This window comes from Sceloporus undulatus, chromosome 5 (genome assembly GCF_019175285.1).
Source record: "Sceloporus undulatus isolate JIND9_A2432 ecotype Alabama chromosome 5, SceUnd_v1.1, whole genome shotgun sequence".
Classification (NCBI taxonomy): domain Eukaryota; kingdom Metazoa; phylum Chordata; class Lepidosauria; order Squamata; family Phrynosomatidae; genus Sceloporus; species Sceloporus undulatus.
Window position 1 is genome coordinate 120311216 of NC_056526.1, and position 23636 is coordinate 120334851.

The window sequence follows — 23636 nt, forward strand, 5'->3', positions numbered from 1 at the left end:
CTACACTATAGAAATAATCCGGTTTGACACTACTTTAACTGCCATAATTCAAGGCTATGGAATTTTGGGAAGTGTAGTTTGTTGTGGCACCACAAACTACACTTCTGAGAATTTCATAGCCTTCAGCCATGGCAGTACAAGTGGTGTCAAACTGGATTATTTCTGCAGTGTGAATGGATTTGTTTTTGATCCTCTTGACTCCTCCAAATTCCATGGTCTGCCCTTTTTCTGCCCCTCCTCCCACATTAATTGATCCACCAGAACAGGTATTTCCCCTCTTTGGAAGACTTCCCCAGCACTATTATTTTTTTAAATCAGTTTTTCAAAACCAGACATGAGTTTCCCAATAATTCAAATGGGGTAGTGAGGCATAGGAAAGGTCCCAAGAGCAAAGAATTGGGCCCTAGATCTACCACAGTAGGCACCTCTGCTTTGTCCCCATGAAGCTGTGTGTGCCTCATCATAATGGAACACACAAGTGTCTTCAAGTCATTTCCAAGTTATGATGATCCTAAAGCAAATCTATCATGGTCCTTTTAAAAGAGAGAGAGAGAGATTTGTTATTTTAAATAAGAGCAAAATTACCATCTCATTGTAGTCTTAGCCTTTCAGTAGATGGCAGTGGAGGCTCACAGGTAACTCTGGCTGAGCTTTTTCCAGAATTCTGACTTCCTTATCTGTTGAGTGTACAGAAAGCAATGTTCTGTAGGAAAATGCTCACATTTAGAAACAAATAAGGGCCTTATCTTCTTTTGGATTTTCTTACAATATTTGAATACACCAGACTTGGCTGCACAGTCCTGTATAGTGCACACTGCTTTTGCTTTTCAGAGAATATTCTACTTTTAATTCTTACAGTATCATCATTGATCTCTTTTTAATACTGAGTGTGGGTGGGTTGGTCCTGTGGCAATCCATTGTCATGGTAATGGAAATGGGAGCACCTGCATACTCAGGAGGGGACTCCCCAAGAATCCAGTACTGTAGTTTATTACTTTGACAATTCATCCAAATTTTATGTTTAAAAAAATTTAAAAAGCAAGGATTTTTTAGTGGGCCCACTGCTGTCCAGAGTGCCAGATTGGTGTAGTGGTTTTATCATTGGACTATTGCTATGGAAACCAGGGTTCAAACTCCAGCTCAACAATGTAAACTCACTTGGTAACTTTGGGCAAGTTACCCTTTCTCAGCCTCAAAGGATGGCATCAGCAACCCCCCTCTGAAGAAACTTGCCAAAAAACCCATGATAGATTCACTTTAGGGACACCATAGCTTGGAAACTACTTCAAGACACACAACAATAACAACAACAGTGCATTGTAGAATCCATGGGAAAGTGGAGAGATAAAGACTCATCAGCAAGAGAGATGTGGTAAGAACATACAACAGAATGAGAAAGGGATGGTCTTGCTTAGGTCTGGCTTTTGCGTCACCCACCACCACTGTGCAGACCATGATCAAGTATCCTCAAAGAATATAACATTAAATAAAAACAAATAAATAAAGGCTCTTTATCCCTTGTTTATATTACCCAGTGAGAAGGACTTTGGGTTTGGTAGATTTCTATTGTGAAATTTAAAATGTTTCCTCCTATTACAGTATAGAAATGTTTCAGCAGGGAAGACTGGAAGAACGATCACCTTTTTCTTTTCTTACTTTCTTTCTATATGGCATTGCAGAGCTCAGATTGGTTGCAACTTAGCTCCTTTAGCTCTATATTTGCCTGTGCAAGAACTGAATTTTCTTGGAGCTCCCATCTGTCTCTGTGTCCCACCAGTGAGGGCAATAAATTGTTGGAGGACATGCAGGAGAGCCTTTTTTTGGAGATGAACCCCAGTTATGGTATAACTACCCTAGGATGCCCAATCTGTGCCAAACCTGGTGTCTTTCCATCACCAAATCAAAGCATGACTTTTTATTAAAGCCTTTGGGGGCTAAGTGATTTTATCTGCATTGCACGTGTGCTACAGTTGCCATTGTTTTTCTCCACAGTGTTAGGGAGGTTGTTGTTTTTTTGGATTTCATGTTCCTCCACCTGCCTGCCAACCCCAGCCAGAATGGCCAGCAGCCTGTGATCTGAAACTGTCAATATTCATTTCTTTTCATGCTGTGGTGGTTTTGGGGAAATGTCAAATAATATGAATCCTTACCTGTCACAAAGATTAAACATTCTAAATTCAGGCTTATAGTGATTGAAGGACAGTTTGAAATGATAGGAATTCACCTCTTGGATTGTTAGCGGTTTTTATTTGTAGTTGGTTTTCCCCCCCTGTATGCCCTTTTGCTGATTCCACAGGTATTGAATGATGACGAGTATGAAAAATGGTTGCAAGGACATTTTTTAGCTGAAAGCAGTATAGAAAACAGGGAAGAACTGCTCCTTGAGTCAGCAGAAAGGCTTGAGAACAACTTAATTTTGCTTGGTGAGTTGCTTACAGAATATCTCTAATAATTATCTAATAATTATCACTTAATTCCATGAAGTAACAAAGGTAACTCAGAAATGTGTTTTTGCCACATCAAAACAAAGGTGAAGTATCTTTGGCTTCCAGACATTTTAAACTACAATTATCACAATCCTTTGGGTGGAGTTGCTTGGAGAACCAACGATGGCATGCACCTAACTTACAGAACTCATTTTTGATGGAAGAAGGAGCAAGTGAATGGACAATATGTCCATTAATTAGTAAATAATGTTGTACATACTCATGTATAAGTCTAGAAATTTTAGCCAAAAAATGGACCCAAAAACATGGGTAGACTTATTCATGGGTCCCTGTAAGTACTGTATTGTAACTCTTATTTTTTTAAAAAAGCAACCATCCCCTTCTCTGCATTCCCAAAAGCACATGCATATATAGAAGGATAATTTATTAAATATAATCTCAACATACAGTTAGAAATTATTTAAGGGTTGTCCACATAGACAAAGAAAGGTAATTTCATCCCATTTTGAGCCTCTGCTGTTTACATGATTCATGAGGCTAAAACGAGGGCAAAGCTGCACTCCAGGACAAAAAGCAGGAGCAAAATAATGACCTTTTGCTCCGCTCTAACATGGAAAATACACATTATCACACTGACATATAAACAGCATGGCGCGGGTGTGGGAATGCAGGAAGGCCCAGATAAGTGGTCTGGAGCATGTGTCCTGGGCCCAGTATGACACAGCCATCAGCGCCACTGCTCACCATGCTGTGTTTTTTTGTTTGTTTTTTTGTCAAGCATGCAAGCACACAAGTGGCCAGATGTACCATCAACCCATCACACCATTGATCCATCGCACATCCCTTGAAGTGGAATTATGACAAACACACCATGTCACCAATAATGCAGTGGATGCAATAAAAAACATAAACAAATAGTCCAATGGAGGGTATGGAGTGAAGGGGGAAAGTGGGAAAATATGGGGCATCCATGATTGTGCTTTGCTCATGTGTCACTGGACACACCGAGGCACTTGTACATGTGCTGTATCGCTTTTGCAACTGTGGACAGTCACATAGGGTGTCCAATGGGATGGCAGCTCGGATGAGGGGGGTAATTAGCAGTCACAGGTGATGTTTTTATGCAATGATGTGCATATATTGGAGAGCAGGCACAAAAAAATAATAGAGTGGTGTGGACTGCCTGTGGGTGTTTGAACTGCCTTAGTGGACAGTGGAAGTTCCTCCCAATTCAAGAAACCTCAGGTGCGACCTGAGTTTTCTTCTCTGTCTGCTCAGCACCCGAGTGTACAAAATTTTATGGTTCTAAAATTTCAAGGCTTAGTTGTTATTTTGATGTAATTAAGTAATCAGAATCCTAACTGACTCTTACACAGCTAACTCCTTCCCTAACTCTTCATAATCTGAGCTGAACCTAACTAACCATCCTGAGTCTAATTCCTATCTCTAACTGTCTCATATCTCTCAAGGTGCATCTACACTGTAGAAATAATGTAGTTTGACACCACTTTTAAAAGACCACCTTTTTAAAATCTCCTCCTCAGCCAATCACCAGTCACCCCAACGTACCATGTTCTGACCCCCTTATTTAAATTATTTTGGTGTTGTTAGCTGCCCTTGAGTAGATTCCAACTCATGGTGACACTGTGGATGAGACATCTCCAAGATCCCCTATCCTCCACTGCTCAGGTCCTACAAATTTATGCCTGTGACCTACCTGATTGAGTCCATCCATCTGGCATGCAATCTTTTTCTTCTGCCCTCTACCTTTCCTAACATTATTGCCTTTTCTAGTGATCCATGCCTTCCCATTATGTGGCCAAAGTATCACAGCCTCAATTTGTTCATCTTGGCTTCCAGTGAGATTTCAGGCTTGATCCAAGGACCCATTTGTTTATCTTTTTGGCTGTCCATGGTATCCTAAACACTCTTTTCCAGCACTGCATTATTACATATTTACATATATTGTACACCAGGTACATAACTCTACTTTACCTTAATTTCTCTAATACACATAACAACATTGTGTGTGGTAGTGTTGTTTTTATAATAGTCCAGAGCACCAGAATAATTTTTTTCCCTACTGAGTGTTGCATTATTTCCACTGATACATACATACATGCTTTATTGCTTTTGGCCAATGGCCATTGCAAAATCAAAGTAATAATACAATACACATAAAATTGCCATAAAAACAATATACAACAAATTGTATCTGATAGCAAAAGTTTAACATTAACAATTGTGAACAGTATTTCCACTGAAACTTGTCCAAGTTGGAATTCCAGTACAAACCAGAGCCCAAAGTGGGTAGACTTATGTGACAGTGGCATTTCCATCTAGGCATTTTCTTTCCCAAAATTGCACTAAATTATCTCCATCATATTTGAAGGGTTAAAAAAACCTTTTCTGGGGGGAATGAAAAAAATGGGGTCACTGGGGGCATGTGAGCCTCAAAAGGCCCACATACAGCCTAGGGGTGTACTTTCCTCACCAGTAGCTTAGGAAAACATGGCTACCCTAGCACCAAATACTACCTGATAGGTTATTTCTACATTTATTTGCATTGCTTTTTACCATCTGCTGTTGTTACATTTCATCAACCTGGTTGTTGTCAAAGGTGCCACTGGGATTGAAGATCGCTTGCAAGAAGGTGTCCCAGAAACCATAGAATCCCTTCGAAGAGCTGGAATTAATGTTTGGATGCTGACAGGTGATAAACAAGAGACAGCTGTCAATATAGCTTATTCCTGTAAATTACTGGACACTACTGACCAGCTCTTCATTCTTAAGTCTGGTAATTTGGTACGTTTGACATTTGGTTCTTCCATAGCTGTATTTTACTGAAAATGTTTGTGTTGCAGTATAATGACTGTATGGCTGAAGTTCATGAGCTTGCCCATGGCTAAGAGGTAGCCCTCTTTGCATCAGAAAACAGCCAGGATGGGGGTATTCACTGGATCGTCTGTTTGTCTGTCTGAAATATTTTTATATCATAGAAACATAGAATCATAGAGTTGGAAGAGACCACAAGGGCCATCCAGTCCAACCCCCTGCCATGCAGGAACTCTCAATCAAATCATCCCCGACAGATGGCCATCCAGCCTCTGCTTAAAGACCTCCAAAGAAGGAGACTCCGCCACACTCCGAGGGAGTGTGTTCAAGATCTCGGAGCAATATATAATGAACTCACTTTAAATAAATTTAAAACAATTTAAAATTAAAACAGTAAAAGATAAATGGACATATTAAACATATTAAACAATAGAACACATTTTCTCTTTAAAAACCAAAACCTCCTTACGTACTTACTTACTTTTTTGCAGGGTGATACCTGCAAATCAATGCTTCACACATGTAACTTAGCATTGATAAGGTACATATCACATCTAACAGCATGACACAGATGCTAAGAATCTGAGCTAGGAAGTTCTTTTTCATAATATTTTCTGTGATTATCTTCAAAACCTTCTAGAGCTGACTAGAATTTTGGTGGGAACCTTGTTTCCTCTTCCTTTGATATGCACAGAACAGTTAAATGCCTTCACTGATTCTCAAGGTCTTGTATCTCCAGAGTATGCTGAACATTCACTTTTTTTTTTTTTTGCCTTGATGTGTTTTTTTCTTTCTTTCTTGTCTATTATTATTTTAGTCTCGACTTGTTATCATCGACAATACAGTTTGTAGCCTTAGGGTGCATCTACACTGTAGAAATAATGCTGTTTGATACCACTTTAACTGTCATGGCTCCATCCTGCACAATCCTAATTTTTAAGAAGCACCACCACTCTTTGGCAGAACAGGTGAAAGACCCTGTAAAAGTACAAATCCCAGGATTCAATAGGATGTAGCTACAATGCTTAAAATGGTGTCAAAGTGCATTATTTCTGTATAATGTAGATGCACCCTAAGGCAAGACACTCTCAGTACTGTACCTGCAGTCCAAAACACTGCAGAAATAATCCAGTTTGAGACCACTAACTGCCCTGGCTCAGTGCTAGGGGATTCTGGGAATTGTAGTTTATTGTGACACCAGAGCTCCCTGACAGAGAAGCTAAGGGGCGGTACTGACAGGCGGCTAGATGTCGTTCCTGTAAGCCCCGCATCTCTGCTGCAGCATCCGCATGTGGATGGGGCCGCAACCTTGTGATGTAATGGCGCCAATATTAGGGCTTGGCACATATGGATGCTGCACCGTATCAAGTCCTAATACTGGCACAACTGGCCTGTCTGTACTAGGCCTGAATGCTTTACAAACATACAGTTTCCAGAATTCCCTAGCATTGAGCCAGGGCAGTTAAAGCGGTCTCAAATGGGATTATTTCTGCAGTGTGTTTTGAACCATAGAGGACAATCATTCTCATGTCAAGTTTACAGACATAATTTAAGTGTCTTGAATTCCCAGAATGAACTGTATCGGCTTTCTTCAATGTGATGCTTTCCCATTCTCCTGTCAACATCCTGGCTGGGTGTGAAGGAGCTGTAGTTCAGCACAACTAGGCTGCATCCACACTGCAGAAATAACCTGGTTTGACCCCACTTTAACTGCCACGGCTCAGTGCTATTAAATTCTGGGAATTGTAGTTCGTTGAGGCACCAAGAACTTTAGTAGGGTCAAACTAGATTATTTCTGCAATTCAAATGAAGCAGGGTGCTCGGTTAGAGCTGTCTGTGCTGCATAAGCACTGAAAAATGAATGTTTTGTGCAAACATTCTCCCCTAATAGAAAATAGAGTGACAGTTAATTATCTAAACTTAGATCAAGATTTCATCTGTCCCTCCAATTTCAGTTAAGAGACTGACACATTTTAAATTGTTCTTGAAATGCTTTTGAGAGCAAGATGCTAAATTATTGTAGTCATACAGATGGCAGTCTACAGATATTTGTCTTTAAAATTTGAGCAAATATAATTTTTCTAAGTTGTATCTTCCTGCAGCCTTGCTTGATTACCATTAATGTGCTAGGAATTATCTCATTAAAATGGAATTACTGATAGTATTCCAGGAAAATAATCTACTTAGATTTTCTAATGAAGAAAAATGGTAGTGTTTTTGTGTTCACTTTTTAATTATCCAGTCAAGGAAAAAATGTTTAAAAGGGAACGTGTTCTTTTCTAGATGCTAATTATATCCTTTTAAAAAAATTCCTTAAAAACATATTGAAAGATGGGGGAGTAATTATTTTGTTGTTCACAAAATCAAATCTTTGTTTCCTCAAATGAATCACTTGAAAATTGACAAATTAATTGAGTTACTTATTAAAAAAAATAGCCAGTAGATAAACTAATTTTTCTTATAAGTACTCACATAACAACAATTTAATTAGCATTTTAGATCAACCATCTCTTGCTAGAAATGCAGAGCCATTATGTCAGATTTTGAAGTACAAACACCTGCAAACATTATGTTGTGAGTCACTGTGTATCATTAGCATGCAACCATATTTAAAGTTTCCATTTATTTCAGTAGGGGACATATTAGTAAGCTCCCAACTAGTTTCCAAGCTCTTGTGCAGAAGCTGCATTATTTCGTTAGAACTGTATAAGGACTGATACTGGTGTTTTATGTCCTTTGAGTAGTGTGAAGGTGACAATGTGGCACTGCCAAAATCTCTCAAAACCTTTCACTCCTTTTTAAGGTGTCCTACTGCTGCCACCAATTATGTGAAGGTGATGTCCACTATCCCACCAATTCTTCACTGTGAGGCTCCAACTTGGGACTCTCTTAAGTGCCTCTGCACTATAACTCTCTTTAGACACCAGCCCTCTGGGTTTCAAATCCCACCCCCAGCTTGGCACCATCTACTCTTTGACAGCCACACACACACTATCTAATGTGACCCAAATCTAAAAGACTTTTCTCAATGTTGGTAGATTTTTGAAATGTTTCTTAAATCACTTCAGATAGCTTTTTGTTGAAACAAAGTAAGAAATTTATTTGCATGTCAGACTGAATATGGCCCAGTACAGATGGGCGAAAAGGCGTGCAGCAGCGCCGATACTAGGGTTCGGAAGTGCGTATTAACTGCATGCTCCCGAACCCTGTGGTGTATCGGTGGCTGCATCATAGTAGCATCTCATCCGCACGGATGCCGCCATTTTGACGTAAGGGATGTGCAGCATACATGTCACTGTGCATGCCAGCGCCATAGCAAAAAGAACCCGTTTTTTTCTGGGTTCTTTTTGGGGTGGAGGAACGCCGAGCAGTTCGGCTGCTGCAGCATCCCTCTGCAGCCAAACAGGCCACCGCCATTCCGCCCTTTCCCGGAGGTATGTACCGCACTTAAAGTATCTCTTTTAGTGGATGATGTTCACAATGGATACAGTGCATAAATACCTTATTAGTTGCACAGTTTAATAATTCGTTTAGCTTGTCTATGGCGGGGTACAGACCGCCCAAAAAGGGCAGTCTGCCGGCACATTGTTTTGCTGCACGTGGAAGCCGCAGCGAACAAACCGTGCGGCTCCCTCACACACCAAAAAGAACCCGCAAAAAGTGGTTCTTTCTGCAGCACCATTGTGATGCCGCAGTGCTCCAATGATGCACTCGCGACGTCACAGTGGGGGCACGACATGCAGACGCTCATCTGTCATGTCAAAATGGTGTCGCCCATGTGTACAGGGCATGTGACGCCCTCATCACGTGCTAGGGGTGAGGCACATATGGACGGTGCGCCCTTGGCCAATCCCTAGCATGTGATGAGGGTGCCGCAAAGGCCCGTCTGGACTGGGCCTTTGTAATTGTTTCTTTATAGCTTTATATATGTTCCCTTACAGACTGTTCTCATAGAACCTTATTAAACTTTTGTATCATATAACCTTTCTGGTTATTTGTGACAACACTAGTCACCAAACATTATGTCTCCCATAGGGCAATGCAATAATATAATTAAGGACATTCTTCTTCCCTTTCTTGGGTACCTAAAACTTTTTATAGCTGTCCCTCACAGCAGCCTAACCTAGTCTCAACAGCTCTTCACCCCTCAGGGCACACTAAATATCTACAACAACTTTCAAATCTGTTCCTCCCTTTTATATACTCACTCCTGGGAGCAGCCCCCTCCTTTTCCTGATTCCACTCTCATTGCCTAGTGCCAAGGTTCCCATCTGCCTGTTGTCTCCACAAGTAAACTCTTAAAAAGTTGCATGACTTCATAATATGTATTTTTCCCCACATGAATCAGACTATACATATACATAAATACAGAGAGAGAGAGTGCGCGCACATACATGCATACATTGGAAAAGATAACCTCTTCCAGTATTTCCTGCAACCATTGGTTTCCAGTTCCAAGTTAAATAAGAACTGAGGCTGCGACTCGCTAAACTTTTAACAAAGGGACAGGTGGTTTGGACACCATGATCATCATAATTTATCAAGCATAAATCATGGCTTTCATTATGCTGAAAATAAGCCACAGCAACCATTATTTTGCTTAGCATATTTGTGAAGAGTTCAGAAGTTTTTGTTTGCATTTTTTTATTAAATGCTGCATGTCATTTTGTCCAAAGACAAAATGCTGTGATTAACCCTAACTATAGTTTCTTTGAACCATGTCAACATCAGGTTAGAGGACTGGCTTGTTTCTCCATAATCATAAATATGGATTTCAGGCATAACATTAAACTACAGTTAATCAAAATGGAAATGCAAGCTTCCATTCTTGTTTTCACAGCAGCATGCAAAGAGGAGAGGAAAGCAAACTAGATAATTCATATGTACTTATTATTATTTATTATTAGTTTTCTTCTGCCTTTCTTCAGATAAATAGCACACAAGCTCCTAACATTAAGACTCAAATAAAAGCAAATATAATTAAAACACACCAAAAAGAGGCTAAAACAATTAAAATGATATCAATTTTAAAAAAAAGATGCAACAGTCTTTTGTCACTGTAGGTCCACTCAGATCTCAGTGGTCAATCTGAATGAAAAATTCTTTGCTAGCTAGGGGAAGGACATCAGAAAGAGGGAGGTAACCTTACTTTCCTCATCAGGGGTTGGGAGCAAACCTTGGGAGCAGGCACCAGGGAAGCCTTATCTCGTATCCATTCCAAATGTGATTCTAGGAGCAACAGTACCAAGAGAAGGGCTTATGCTAAAGATCTTAAAATCTCAGTATGCTGGTATGTCTTACCACCCAGATGTGTTTTGAAAAGTGAAAGTATGATGTGTAATCATACAAGAAACTGGACAAAAATTACAGTGTGTCATCTCACAAGCTTCTTTTTTTCCAACCAGGATGACTGTTCAAATATGATAGACAATATTTTAGAAGATATCAGGAGGAATGCTTGTTCCAGGGGAAGGCGCAATACAACTATTATAAGCATCCCAACCACTTCGATAGTTCACATTTCCCAGTTCACTTATGCACTAGTTATAGATGGACCAACATTAAAATTTGCATTGCATGAACGTGTGCAGAAGAAGTTCTTAGTGCTCACGGGACGTATCCGGGCTGTGATCTGCTGCCGAGCAACCCCTGTGCAGAAGAGCCAGTTAGTGACACTGGTACGAAAGGAGCTGAAAGTGATGACCCTGGCTATAGGTGAGGTATTGTCTATATGTGTAAATTTTTGGATGATAAACAGTTTGGGCAGCAGGGACCTGTTTTTTTTTTGTTGAGTTTTGTTTTTCTGGTTATGTTATCCTCTGAAGCATCAAGTACACACTAATGGTCCTATATAACAAGCTGGTTATGATTGTTCCAATTCATGTAGACTAGTGCCCATGCCTATCCTGTGGGCATTTTCATTTATGTTCTGAGTTTTCTCCTTCTGCTGAAGTAATTGAGAAGACTTGCTTTCTAAATTTAAATTTAAATGCTTTTCTTAATTTAGAATTATTTATTTATTATTTTGCAGAGATGTTTTCCAATTAATTTGTCATAGCATATGATTTTACATACCTATGTATCTTGCACATAGCATGCTTTATCTTGTTTAAGTCTTGTTTCTAAGGCACATATCTCTGGGACAGTTCCATTATGGGAAGGAAAACAGATTATTTATAGGAAATACACATTCCCTTGAACATCTACTTTGACCCCAAAGCCCCATGTACATGAGAATGAATGCAGGATTCAAAGTAGTATTGGGCACATTTACATGTCACACTAAAATTGATAAGGGAACCTCTAGACTTTGGACCAAAGCTAGTCCTTTGGTCCAAAACTATTCCCTACCTGCATTAAACTGTTTTGGCACTGCATGGACAACCCACAGAAACCTTAGGCTTGTGCAATACTCTCATTCTGTCCTTCTAGAGGAGGAGATGGTCAGATGCTTCCACTTTTAACAAGCTGCACTTTGTTGTGCCATTTGGTTTTAAAACTGTGGTTAACACTAACATTTGTTAGTATCAACAAACCAACTTTTATAACACATAGTTTGAAAGTGGCTTGTTTGAAATTAACCATAGTTAGTGTTAACCATTGTTTGTTCCTTCAAATAGCACGATAAACAACGGCTTCTGAGCATGAAAGGAACAAGGGTTGCTGTGACCTGTTCCTTTCATGCCCAGCTTTCAAAATGAAGCCAGTCTGAAAGTGACTTTATGCAGTAGAAATTGTAAGTTAATCACACTTACTCTTTCCAAACATTGGCTCATATGAAAAGAGTTAGTAATGTACAGTAACATGCATATCTGTTACCAGATAGCTGCTTTCTCCACTCTGGAGTTGTGCACAACTGGGAAAAGCAGAATGAGAACAATTAGTAGTAGTTTATCATTAGGGAAAGCCAAAATAAAGATTGTGCATATGGAAAGGCAGCATCTCTTTTCACCTGGCATATTAAAAGTCTTGTTATCCTTTCATTGTATTTTGCATATAGAGGAATACAGTCAGCCCTCCATATCCTTGGATTCTTTGTCTACGGATTCAAGCATCCACATCTTGAAAATATTATAACAATGTATAAATTCCCAAAAGCAAACCTTGATTTTGCCATTTTATATAAGGGAGACCATTGTATTGAATGGCACATGAGCATCCACGGATTTTGGTATACCAAGGGCACACTGTATATAATGCAGCTATTTAAAGGTGTACATTTACACTGGAGTGCGATTTTCTTCAGCATTTATTTAGTTATTGTTGATGAAATTATTTACTGCCTGATCTCATCCTGTTGTTGTTTACTGAGTCATAAATAGTACTCCCTTCGAAGGCTGAATGACAATTTGTACTTTTTTTTAAAAGCTGGGATTTTGAACAGAGTGTAAGGAAAGAAACAGGACAGAGGTTTCCATCGGTGGCTTTGACACTGGATTAAACTTTATGGAGTTTTTTTTTTGGGGGGGGTGTAACTTGGAGGAATGAAAAAATAGAAAAAGAATCTAATATTCCTTTCCTCCTACTTGTTTTCTGCTCAGCCCTTCCCAACTGTTTCACTTGCTAGCAAGGTAATCACAGAGCTCTCATAATATAAATTGGCATGTAATCAGTAGTTAGAGCCTTAATATTATGTGCAGCATAGTACCTTTTCTTTGTTGTTAGCTTGTGTAGTTGAAAAAAATTCAGAGGCTTCCTGCTGACTCTGTTCTCTGAGCTGCCAAGTTACCACTTATATATTTGCGACTTTGACAGTAATTGAAGGCAATATAATTGAGGGCCAAACTAGATATGACATTGAGGGTTCTTTCACACTGCACAATTATAGCACTATTATTCCATTTTCACTGCCATGACAACATCCTACAGAATCCTGTGGTTTGTAATTTTGTGAGGAACTAGACTTCTCTGCCTGAGAATTTTAAATACCCCTCCCTAAACTGCAAATCCCACAATTCCATAGGTGTTAAAATGGAATCATAGCACTATAATCGTGTATTTTGATATGATCCTGAAACTATATTTCTATTTAGTAAGTTTTAAAAATGGAAATAGTATCAGTGGGTATGGAGATACAAAAGCCCCAGGGGAGGGGAGTAAAAAAAAACCTAGGAAAAATGAAACAATGAGGAAAATTTCATTTATGAAATATTTTATTTTAAAATGGTGGATAAAATGTTTGATAGGGTTTTCCTGTATCGCTACCTGGTCTTTATTCTTCTCTCAAAAAGATTTCTAAACATTCTTAGGACCAGATATTGGAAAGAATATTTAAACCATTGCAGAATGTAGAACAACATGAACCACAAAGCTTACAAACCTCTGGCCAGTGATAGAAAATATACCTTATTTCACCTTAAGGACCCTCACCAGAGCAAAAAGGCATAGCATAACCCAGCACTTGAATCCTGTGATATTCTTCTTCCACCATTTAGTGAGGCCCCACCCCTGTAACTATAACAGTAACTTTAAATGTTTAAATTGCACTATCAAGAGGCTGAAGTTATGCCATGTTAAGTTATAATTGTAATATAGTGTGTGATAGCTACAAAAGAGAATTAATTGCAGGTAACTAGCTACTTCTTCTTCATGGTCTCTGTGATTCACACAGCTGGGTATTCCTGCACCTGCACAGAGCATATTTGAAACTTTCTAGATAAGCTAGGCAAATTTTTGGCAGTAGCTCCATCCACCCCTAGCTATACCCTCGCTATTCCCACTCATCTACCCCAGTTCCTTTTCATCCACTGCGTTAGCAGCATCAAGGAACCTTGTCTTGGTGTTTTCCTCAGTCTTTTATTGGTTTTATTCAGCACATTTATCATCTTTTTCTCCTCTCTAATTCCTCAGCTTGGTCTCTTTTTTCTTATTCTGATTATGACTTGGCTTGCTATGGCTTCTTCCTCTGCATATGCCCCTGGTTTAGGAAATCTTCAACTTTTGGTTTTAACTTTGTACTGCCTTGAGTACAACTTTGCCAGTAAATGGCTTCTTTCTGCCCTTTATAGAGGTATGGTGATTGTGAAGTGAAATTCCCTAGCTGCAACAACTACTCTCACTACCTTCATTGCCTGGGTGAGGGACACAGTTAGTACCTGTGTCCATTATAAAGCCTTTATGCTCTGAGCGCATAAGAATTGTGAGTCTTGCCTTAAGGCTTTGCTCTACGAACAGGATTTCAAACCTACAAAACTGCCCATGGTGACTGTATCAATTCCACCCAGGTCCACATCAGAAGCTACGCCATCTTGCCAGTCAAGCAAATGTCACCTTGAATCTGAGGTTTTTTCAAAACCTCCTAAACATACAGGATCAGTTTTGAACACTGGTACCAGTTCAGAAGGAGGTGACACCTCCTCCCTCTTTGCTGCAGGGCAATATCCTGCCAGCTCCAGGGCATTCTGTGCATTTAGAGTCCTCTTCTTCTCATTGCTTGGATAGACATGGAAAGAGGAGGAGAAGAAAGAAGAAGAGGAGGAGGAGGAGGATCTTGAGACACTTGCCCCAAAGTCCACCAAACAATTTCAACTCCACCAGTGCTGAACCACTGGGCCCACCAACATCAGTGGCCCTGAAGCCTCTCTCTCCTGCTGACTCTCTGCAGGTTGTCAAGGTTCAGGTTGGATGTGTTTTGGAGGGTGAGACTGAATGCACTTGACATCTAAGTGAAGTAACATGAATATGAATCGCTGCGTGCAGTTTACAGATGCATTCACCTGCATCTATTCCCCTCTTGCAATAGCTTCTGAAGATTTTGCACCATTTGTGGACCACTCCCCTGGCAGCTCTATCAAACCTCGAGGAAGATTGACAGTTTTTATCAAGTCACTAACTCATACTTGAACTTGCTTTTCAAATAACCCAAGCCAAATTCGGTTGTTGTTGAGGCATCTCAAATAAAGTTGCATCACTAATCATGGTCATCCTTGACACCTGCTGACAATGAGGGTTTGAAATTCAACTTCATAGCCAAAAAAAAAAAAAAAAATCTGCCTCCACGTTAGTCTCTGCATCAACAACTGCATAGCCTGAATCCCCATCAACAACCTATGGGAAAGGATTTTACCACGATTGAATAAGCTCCCAGAAGATGAAGAACACTTGGCCAATGTTTTAACAGAGCTAGGCCAATTCCTTGGTGGGTCAACAGAATAACTCCACCTGCCACATAGCTGTCTGTGCAGCTTCTGGCTGATTTGGTGGCCCTCAAGAGGCATGCCTGGCTGCATTCATTCTATCTCTGTGCAAACAAGAGCAATCATTGAGGACATGCCCTTCAATAAATCCAACCTTTTCAACAAGTGTATAGATGCTAAATTGGAATTCATGCAGAAAATGTGAACTACTGTGGAGAAATATGCTGTGCCCTCCACATATCAAGGCACTTCCAAACTCCATTACAGATGGCAAAGATCCACCTATGGCCAGAGCGTTTCCTTTAGCCTATCCTTTGTGAGAAATTCCAGGTACTTTCCCGGTCGTCAACATCTTCGGGAAAGAGGCTAACCTCATCCTTGAAATATTGTTCCACCTTGAAGAAAAAGGGTATAGATCAGGGCAATAGATGCCTTTGACTCTTCAGTTCCTCCTCCCCACAACCTTTCTGCAACTTTCACAGACAGACTGGCTTACTTCCATTCTGCCTTGTCTGTGATAACCACCAACCCCTGAGTCCTCAACATCATCCAGAATAATGGGTATGCCTTCAAGGAATATCCCCCAATGAAGGTGTTACATGTGACTCCTCCTTCAAACACTCTCCTCAATGAAAACACCACTTTACTAGAAAAGGGGGTTATTGGGTCTGTACTGACATCAGCTATCCACCTTGGTTTTTTCTCCCATTATTTCATAGTGAAGAAGAAAGACAGGGGACTTTGTCCCATATTAGATCTCAGATGGGTCAACTCCTGTATTCCCCACAGGCAATTTCATGTAGTAACCTTATCTTCCATTCTTCCTTTGTTGCAGAGAGAAAACTGGTTCACACAGTCTCAGGGAAGCATATTTCCACACTAGGACTCAATAGTCACATAGGCAAATCCCTTCCTTCACTGTGGAGAGAAGAGCTTTCCAGTTCTGTGACTTTCCCTTGGCCTATCCATGGTCCCTCATGTTTTCATGAAATTGTGCCTGTCTTGGAGGCATCTCTGCATCAGCAAGGTATAATACTTTTTCCTTGCATAGACAACTTGCTCATAGTCATCAGTCCCAAGCAGGAGTTGATCCAATATGTTGATCACTGCAAAATTCATGGGATCTAGTTGTTAACTGGGAGAAATCCAGTCTTACTACCTCCCAAGAAGTGAGATTTATTGGTGCAATTCTAGGTACAAGGACAGCTGTAGCCTATCTTCTGGATGACAGGTTTTGAACTTTGGTAAAAGTTGTGCTCAGAAGTCATGCTCCAGACTGACATCAGCCAGATTGAAACAGGTTCTTCTCCTGCATATGGCTTTGATCATCTCAGTCACACCAATGGCCCCCCTTTCAACATCTATAATTGTAGTTCTTGATGGATTTCAATCCACTGGAAGACCCTCCCCTCACAGAAAACATAGTATGCCTCGCTGTGCACACAGATACACAGCTCAGCCTTACCTGCATTTTCAATAGGACAAAGTTATGTTCTAACCTGATATATCCTTTTTGCCCAAAACTATTTCCTCGTTTCATATGAATAAAGACATTATTCTACCATTGTTCATGCAGAATCCGACTTCCAACTTTGACATTCACTTGATGTTTGTAGAGCCTTTACAGTCTACATTGACAGGAGTTCAAATCAGAGACAGACTAACAAACTCTTTGTGTGTTACATTCAAAGCTAGGCCAGGCTGTTGCTCCACAATGATTTTTGAAGTGGATGGTATCAACAATACACCTTGCTTATGAACTGATTGGGAAGAATCCACTACTCAAATCTGAGCCCTTTCTACCAGGGCGGTAGCTGCCTTCTCAGCCTTCTTGAGTGGTATACCACTAGAAGCTGTGTGTAGAGCTGCTGTGTTATCACAACCACTGACTTTTCAATCACATTATAGACTGGATGGTCATTCCAGAACTGATGCAGCCTTTGGGAGGACAGTCAAGTTTGAAACAGTCAACTGTTTTCATTGAACTTTGGGTGAGAATTACATTAGTTGTATTCTATAAAATATTTCCATGGTTGAAGTATTCAGTATGTTTGGTTTCTAGTATGATACTCCCACCACCTTTTGTGAGTAGTTTGCTAGTCTCCTAGTTGTGTAAACCATAGAACCCATGAAGAAGAAGGACAGGTTGCATACCTGTAACTGTAGTTCTTTGAGAGGTCATCTGTGAATTCACACAAACCTGCCTATCCTTCCCTCATGGTGTATCCTGTACATTGTACTCATTGGACGCTGCTATGTGGCATCCTTTGAAACTGTGGTAAATGAGCAGGAACAGTGAGGGAATAGCGGATAGGCAGAACTACTGCCAAAAATCTGCCTAGCTCTTCTAGAAGATTCCAAATATGCTCTGCACAGGTTCTGGAATACCTGTTTAAAAAACAACAGTTATGGATATGCAACCTGACCTTCCAAGCTCTGAAAATACACACATCCAAGAAATTTCAGACATATATGAAGTTCCAAAATAACAGAAACCTTTATTAGCGATAAGTTTAAAAATTAGATGAGGTTTTATGTATACAAAAACAGTATTTAGTGAGATGTTGTTTTTCTTTTATTAAAAAAAAGCTTTCTGTGTCTGCTGAAATGATGGAGAAGATTAAGTTCAGAATACACAATAGCTTTCATTGGTTTGTTATTATATTGATGGTTTCATCTGTTTTCAGTTTAAACCTTCCAGCTACATTTCATAATCTGACAAAAACTAAATTATGTAAAATATCTTCAAGTTCAGCTCTTTGTTCAAGTTCAACTGCTTGTTACAAAAACTGAAAACAATTAAAATTAAATTATGTAGTAAATTTGTAATTGTTATCTGCAAGATCTGAAGAAAAACCAGAGAAACCATGTGCATCCAGTAGGATTATGTATCTGTATGATCTTAAGTTTAGGAAGAATGTTGTGACTTACTCCCTTTTATTATTAAAAGTGAATTTTATGTGTTTATTTTATTTCTTGTTATTTTATTTCATATTTTATTTTATGGTCAAAATTGTCTTCTCTGTTTTTTATGCTGGTCTATTACAGCATTAAATTGATTGATATCTGTATTAATCAGTCTTTTAAATACCCAAATATTATTATTTATGAGCAAATGAAGCCACATATAAAATGTTTTATGTTCCTGAACTTAGAAAGTGACTTTAGATTTGTGCCAAAAGGGAAACAGGTAGTTTATTTACATGTGCTCAGGATTGCAGTGGAAGATTTCCTCCAAATGCAAAAAACTTCAAAGGAGTTATTCTTCCCAGTGCTCCTAGCTGCCATTTTTAAATAGGCAAAGATACATGCAACAACACATATAATTTGGCTCTGTATATGTGATATGTTTTCTTTTTCATCAACTCATCATTGCAATATTATCTTTCCCCCTCTCTTGCTAGGTGATGGTGCCAATGATGTCAGTATGATTCAAGTTGCTGATGTTGGAATTGGAATCTCTGGCCAAGAAGGCATGCAGGTCAGTTAACTGATGAAACCAGAAATGAAAGCAATGTTACCTATAGATACATTTGTCTAAGAGCCATGAGGTCTGAAGATCACATAATATATTGTCAGCGAGATGAAAGACTAGACACCAAAAACTTTAGAACTTTCACATTGATATTATACAGCTGTAGAGTTATAGATTTCCTACTATGACTTCAGAGATTATTGCATGTGGCTTTTAAACTACAATTAAAGTTGGAAAATGGCACATTTGGCGATACTTATTGCACAACATCGCCTCCAACCTATGTGTCTCAATGCGCAGTTTGTTGTTGCTGCTAATTACCCTCGAGTCAGCCCTGACTCATGGTGACTCTGTGGCTGAAACATCTCCAAGACTCCCTGTCCTCCACTTCTCTGCTTAAGTCCTGTAAATTCAGGACTGTGACCCCCCGATCTATATGGCATGCGGTCTTCCTCTCTTTCTGTTGCCTTCTGCCTTCCCTAGCATTATTGCCTTTTCTAGTGAGTCATGCTTTCTCATAATTTGACCAAAGTAAAACAACCCCACTTCATCATCTTTGCTTCCAGGGAGAATTTGGGCTTGATCTGTTCAAATACCCACTTGTTCTGGCTGTCCACAATATCCTCAGCACTCTTCTTGAGCACCACATATCAAATGAGTTTATTATTATCAGCTTTCTTCACTATCCAGCTCTCGCACCTGTATAATGTAAGTGGGAACACAATAGCTTGAATGATTCTGACTTTAATGTTCTGCTGTGTATCTCTACACTTTAGAATCTTGTCGAGTTCTTTCATCACTGCCCTTCCCATTCTTAGTCTTCTTCTGATTTCTTGACTGCAATCTCTGTTTTTGTCAATGTTTGATCCAACGTAAGGGAACTATTTTAGCTATTTTGATTTCTTCATTATCTAGGTTGGACTTACATTGATCCTCCATGGTCATTATTTTTGTTTTCTTTATGTTCAGCAGTAAGCCTGCCTTTGCACTTTCTTCTTTTACTTTCCTTAGTACAGTCAGCCCTTCTTATACACGGATTTTTTATACACAGATTCAAGCATCCACGGTTTGAAAATGTTCCAAAAAAGTATAAATTTCAAATATCAAACCTTGATTTTCCATTTTTTATAAGGGACACCATTTTGCTATGTCATTATATTTAATGGGACTTGAGCATCCACAGATTTTGTTATACACGGGGGATCTTGGAACCAAACCCCAGCATATAACAAGGATCCACTGTAATTATTTCAAGTCTGTGATGTTCTCTGCTAGTAGTATTGTGCCATCCATGTATCTTAGGTTGTTGATGTTCCTTCCTACTAATTTCACTTCTCCTCTGGGTCTAACCCTACTCTTCACATGCTATTTTCTGCATGCAAGTTGAACAGGTAGGGTGATAGAATGCATCCTTACCTCTTAACATTTGGGTATCTTTCGGTTTTTATCAAACTCAGTGGCACTCTTATGCCTTTAAGAAGCATAGTTAGGACATCCTTTTTCATTGATGGGGAAACCCATCAATAAGCTCCCAATCATGTTGTGGTCCTTTGAAACATCACAGCAACAGCAGTTCCAATATTGGGAGTCACATACTGTCAGCATCTCCTCCTCTCCCCCTTGTCCCCCTCCCCCTTGCTATTTCCAAGCAGGCTGGTTTCCTTTATGTTTTTCTATTTTTTCAGTCAGCTATTTCTTTTCTTTTCTTTTTTAAAAACTTAATTGCCTCACCATAACCCTGGAACTGCATTAAAAAGTCAAAATAAAAATAAAACATTTAAAAAATGAAAGACACTCTGGGTAGGTCATAGGACAGTGAGGGGGTAAGGGGGAATGCAGAAGAGAGTTCAATGGCATAACACCTCAGTCATGCTATTACAGAGAGGTACAATAATGTCTACTCTGGAACCAGAATGTTTCCATTTTTATTAACTAACATGATTGCAGCATGAGTACATGTGGCAATTTCCCTAGTCCATGCCTCTGTACTGGAGGTGAGCAACCTGCAGCCATAGGGCTGCTGGTAGTCCTTGGCCTGATCTCATGTGGCCCTTGGTTTAATTTTTTTCAAATGCTCAGTAAGTGACAAGCTTCTTTCTGTCTCTGGCAAAAATGATCAGTCCTGTCCATGGGTCAACTACATAGTGAAGAAAAGGAATTGGGAGGTGACAGAGAGAATAGAAAATATGTAATTGCCTATTTTTGGCTCTATTCAATGGGCAGAGCAGAAACTCACCTCGGGTTTCAGCCCTCCCCACAGTGGGCATGCAGCTCCAGATGTATTACCCATGAAAGAATGGGACAGCAAAATAAAATTAAAAAAATAAATAAAAAAGCCCATCCCTGCTCCATACTCTGTTAATTCTGGAAATAGCTTTTATGAAGGCATAAAGACATTGGGAGAATATGTACTGGAATCAGATACCTACTATGTAGTCATGATGAGTATCTTTGTGGGAATATTCTCTGAAGTTAATTCAGATAGATATCTTAAGACTCTTCGAGAGGAATCACTGGTGCTGGTTTTGCGCTTGCAGCAGTCATCTGTCCAAGAGAACAGTGTAACATATGAGCTAGTAGCACAAAGACTTGGGTTCCACAGCTTTCCTAATGAGTGCAGTGCTGAAATGTAGCTTGGTGTTAAGTCATAAGGACAAAATCTATTAATTAACAAGTAATGAATAGATAGAGACATATTAAGAAAGCAATAAATTATGATTAACAAGAAGAAACTTTTTTAAAAAAAGAATCAGACTAAAGCTTGCAACAAAAGTAGAAGGGAGAAATGATATGTTGCGAAAACTGATAAGAAGAGGCAGTTGGTGACCTTTGGGACTGACAGGATGCGTAGGTGTAGTCAAAGTCAACGGTAGGTAGGGCTAATTTTAGTTTTGTCCTCTTTCTTCTTCTTTACAATGGTATTGCATACAATTCTAAAAAAAAGTATCATGGGTTTACAAAAACCTACTTTCCCTTGTTATTGGCCATCCTAACTGTACTCCTGGGAGTCACCATTCCATGATGAGAAATGGTAGGTTTAATATTAAAGTGTTGCCAGAAGCATATCTATCCTACAGACAGAGAGAGAGAGAGAGAGAGATTCTGGAACTGAGCATCTCCGTTATCTTTGTAGTCTTCTCTTGGGATGCAGTCTGTTGACATCTCACCTATTGGGCTCTAAAGTGAAGAGAGAATGGGTCCCTAATAGTGTTAGATGGCTGAACTGATTCAGGGCCTTGGACATACAGAGGCTAACAAAAGGGGGAAATTTCATAGAATCCTGTGGAGTCGGAAGAGATCACCAAGGCCATCCAGTCCAACCTCTGCCATGCAGGAATTCTCCATCAAAGCATTCCCAACAGATGGCCATCTATCCTTTGTTTAAAGACCTCCAAAGAAGGAGACTCCACCACTCTCTGAGGGAGTGTGATCCATCGTCAAATAGATCTTACTGTCAAGACATTCCTCCTAATGTTTAGGTGGAACCTCTTTTCCTGTAGCTTGCATCTGTTGTTTTGTGTCCTATTCTCTGGAGCAGCAGAAAACAAGCTTGCTCTAGCCTCAGTATTACACTCCTTCAAAAAGCTACCATATCACCTCTTAACTGTCTCCCTTCCAGGCTAAATATACCCAGCTCTCTAACTTTCTCCTCATAAGGCATGGTTTCCAGACTCTTCACCAGTTTGGTCACCCTCCTCTGGACACACTCCAAGTTCTCAACATCCTTTTTAAATTGTGGTGCCCAGAACTAGACACAATATTCCAGGAGGCCTGAGCAAGATAGAATAGAATGGCACTATTATATGGCACTATATTGTCCCCCACTTTGTTTAACATTTACATGAAACCACTGGGAGAGATCATCCGGAGACATGGGGCGTGGTGTTATCAGTACGCTGATGACACCCAAATATGCTTCTCTGTGTCTCCGACTGATGCAGTGATTAAAGATGGAGTCTCTCCTCTAAATGCCTGCCTGGAGTCAGTAATGGGATGGATGAGGGAAAACAAACTCAGTCTGAATCCAGAGAAAACGGAAGTACTGGTGATAAGTTCCCCAGGCCCAGGGAAGGAAATTTATCCACCTGTCCTGAACAGGGTCACACTTCCCCTGAAGGACGAAGTTCGCAGTTTAGGAGTATTTCTGGACTCGTCTCTGCAGTTGACATCTTAAGTAGATGTGACGGTCATAAGTGCTTGCTATCAACTTCGGTTGATACGCCAACTGCGACCCTTCCTGGGCCAAAAGGACCTTGAAACCGTGGTACATGCTCTGGTAACCTCTTGTCTAGATTTCTGTAATGCACTCTACATGGGGCTACCCTTGTACCAAGCCCAGAAGCTTCAGCTAGTACAGAATATTGCAGCCAGATTGGTCACTGGTGTTTGCAGGTTTGACCATATAACACCTATTCTGAAAGATCTTCACTGGCTGCCTATTTGCTTCCGAGTGCAATACAAGGTGTTGGTTATCACCTATAAAGCCCTACATGGCTTGGGCTTGAGTTACTTGAGGGACTGCATCTCCCCATATAATCGCCCCACACACTTAGGACATCCAGGAAGAACCTGTTGGAAATTCCATCTTCCAAATATGTTGTTACATTCCAGATGGCCTTCTCAGTAGCAGCCCCACAAATCTGGAATGGTCTTCCTGAGGAGCTCCGTCTTGTGACCCCCCTGGAAACATTTAAAAAGAGGCTTAAAACCTTCCTCTTCTGTCTAGCCTTCCCCGCTGAAAAA

General features: G+C 40.0%; 1 protein-coding gene and 1 long non-coding RNA gene across 6 annotated transcripts in view; one reads left to right on the plus strand and one right to left on the minus strand.

The window, feature by feature from the left end:
• Positions 1-668, minus strand: part of LOC121931798 — a 43280-nt gene extending 42612 nt beyond the window's left edge. Inside the window, exon 1 of the long non-coding RNA XR_006104214.1 lies at positions 586-668. This is a non-coding gene — a long non-coding RNA (uncharacterized LOC121931798). The remainder of the gene's footprint in view (positions 1-585) is intronic.
• Positions 1-23636, plus strand: part of ATP10D (ATPase phospholipid transporting 10D (putative)) — a 96261-nt gene that overhangs the window by 59016 nt on the left and 13609 nt on the right. For 4 of the 5 annotated variants that reach the window (XM_042469826.1, XM_042469823.1, XM_042469824.1 and 1 more), the window contains 4 exons: positions 2297-2423; positions 5068-5252; positions 10688-10997; positions 18823-18899. In XM_042469826.1, the coding sequence (XP_042325760.1) occupies positions 2297-2423; positions 5068-5252; positions 10688-10997; positions 18823-18899 (699 nt within the window). Of the gene's footprint in view, positions 1-2296; positions 2424-5067; positions 5253-10687; positions 10998-17326; positions 17410-18822; positions 18900-23636 lie in introns of all 5 variants that reach the window. The other variant, XR_006104213.1, reaches the window with a different exon arrangement.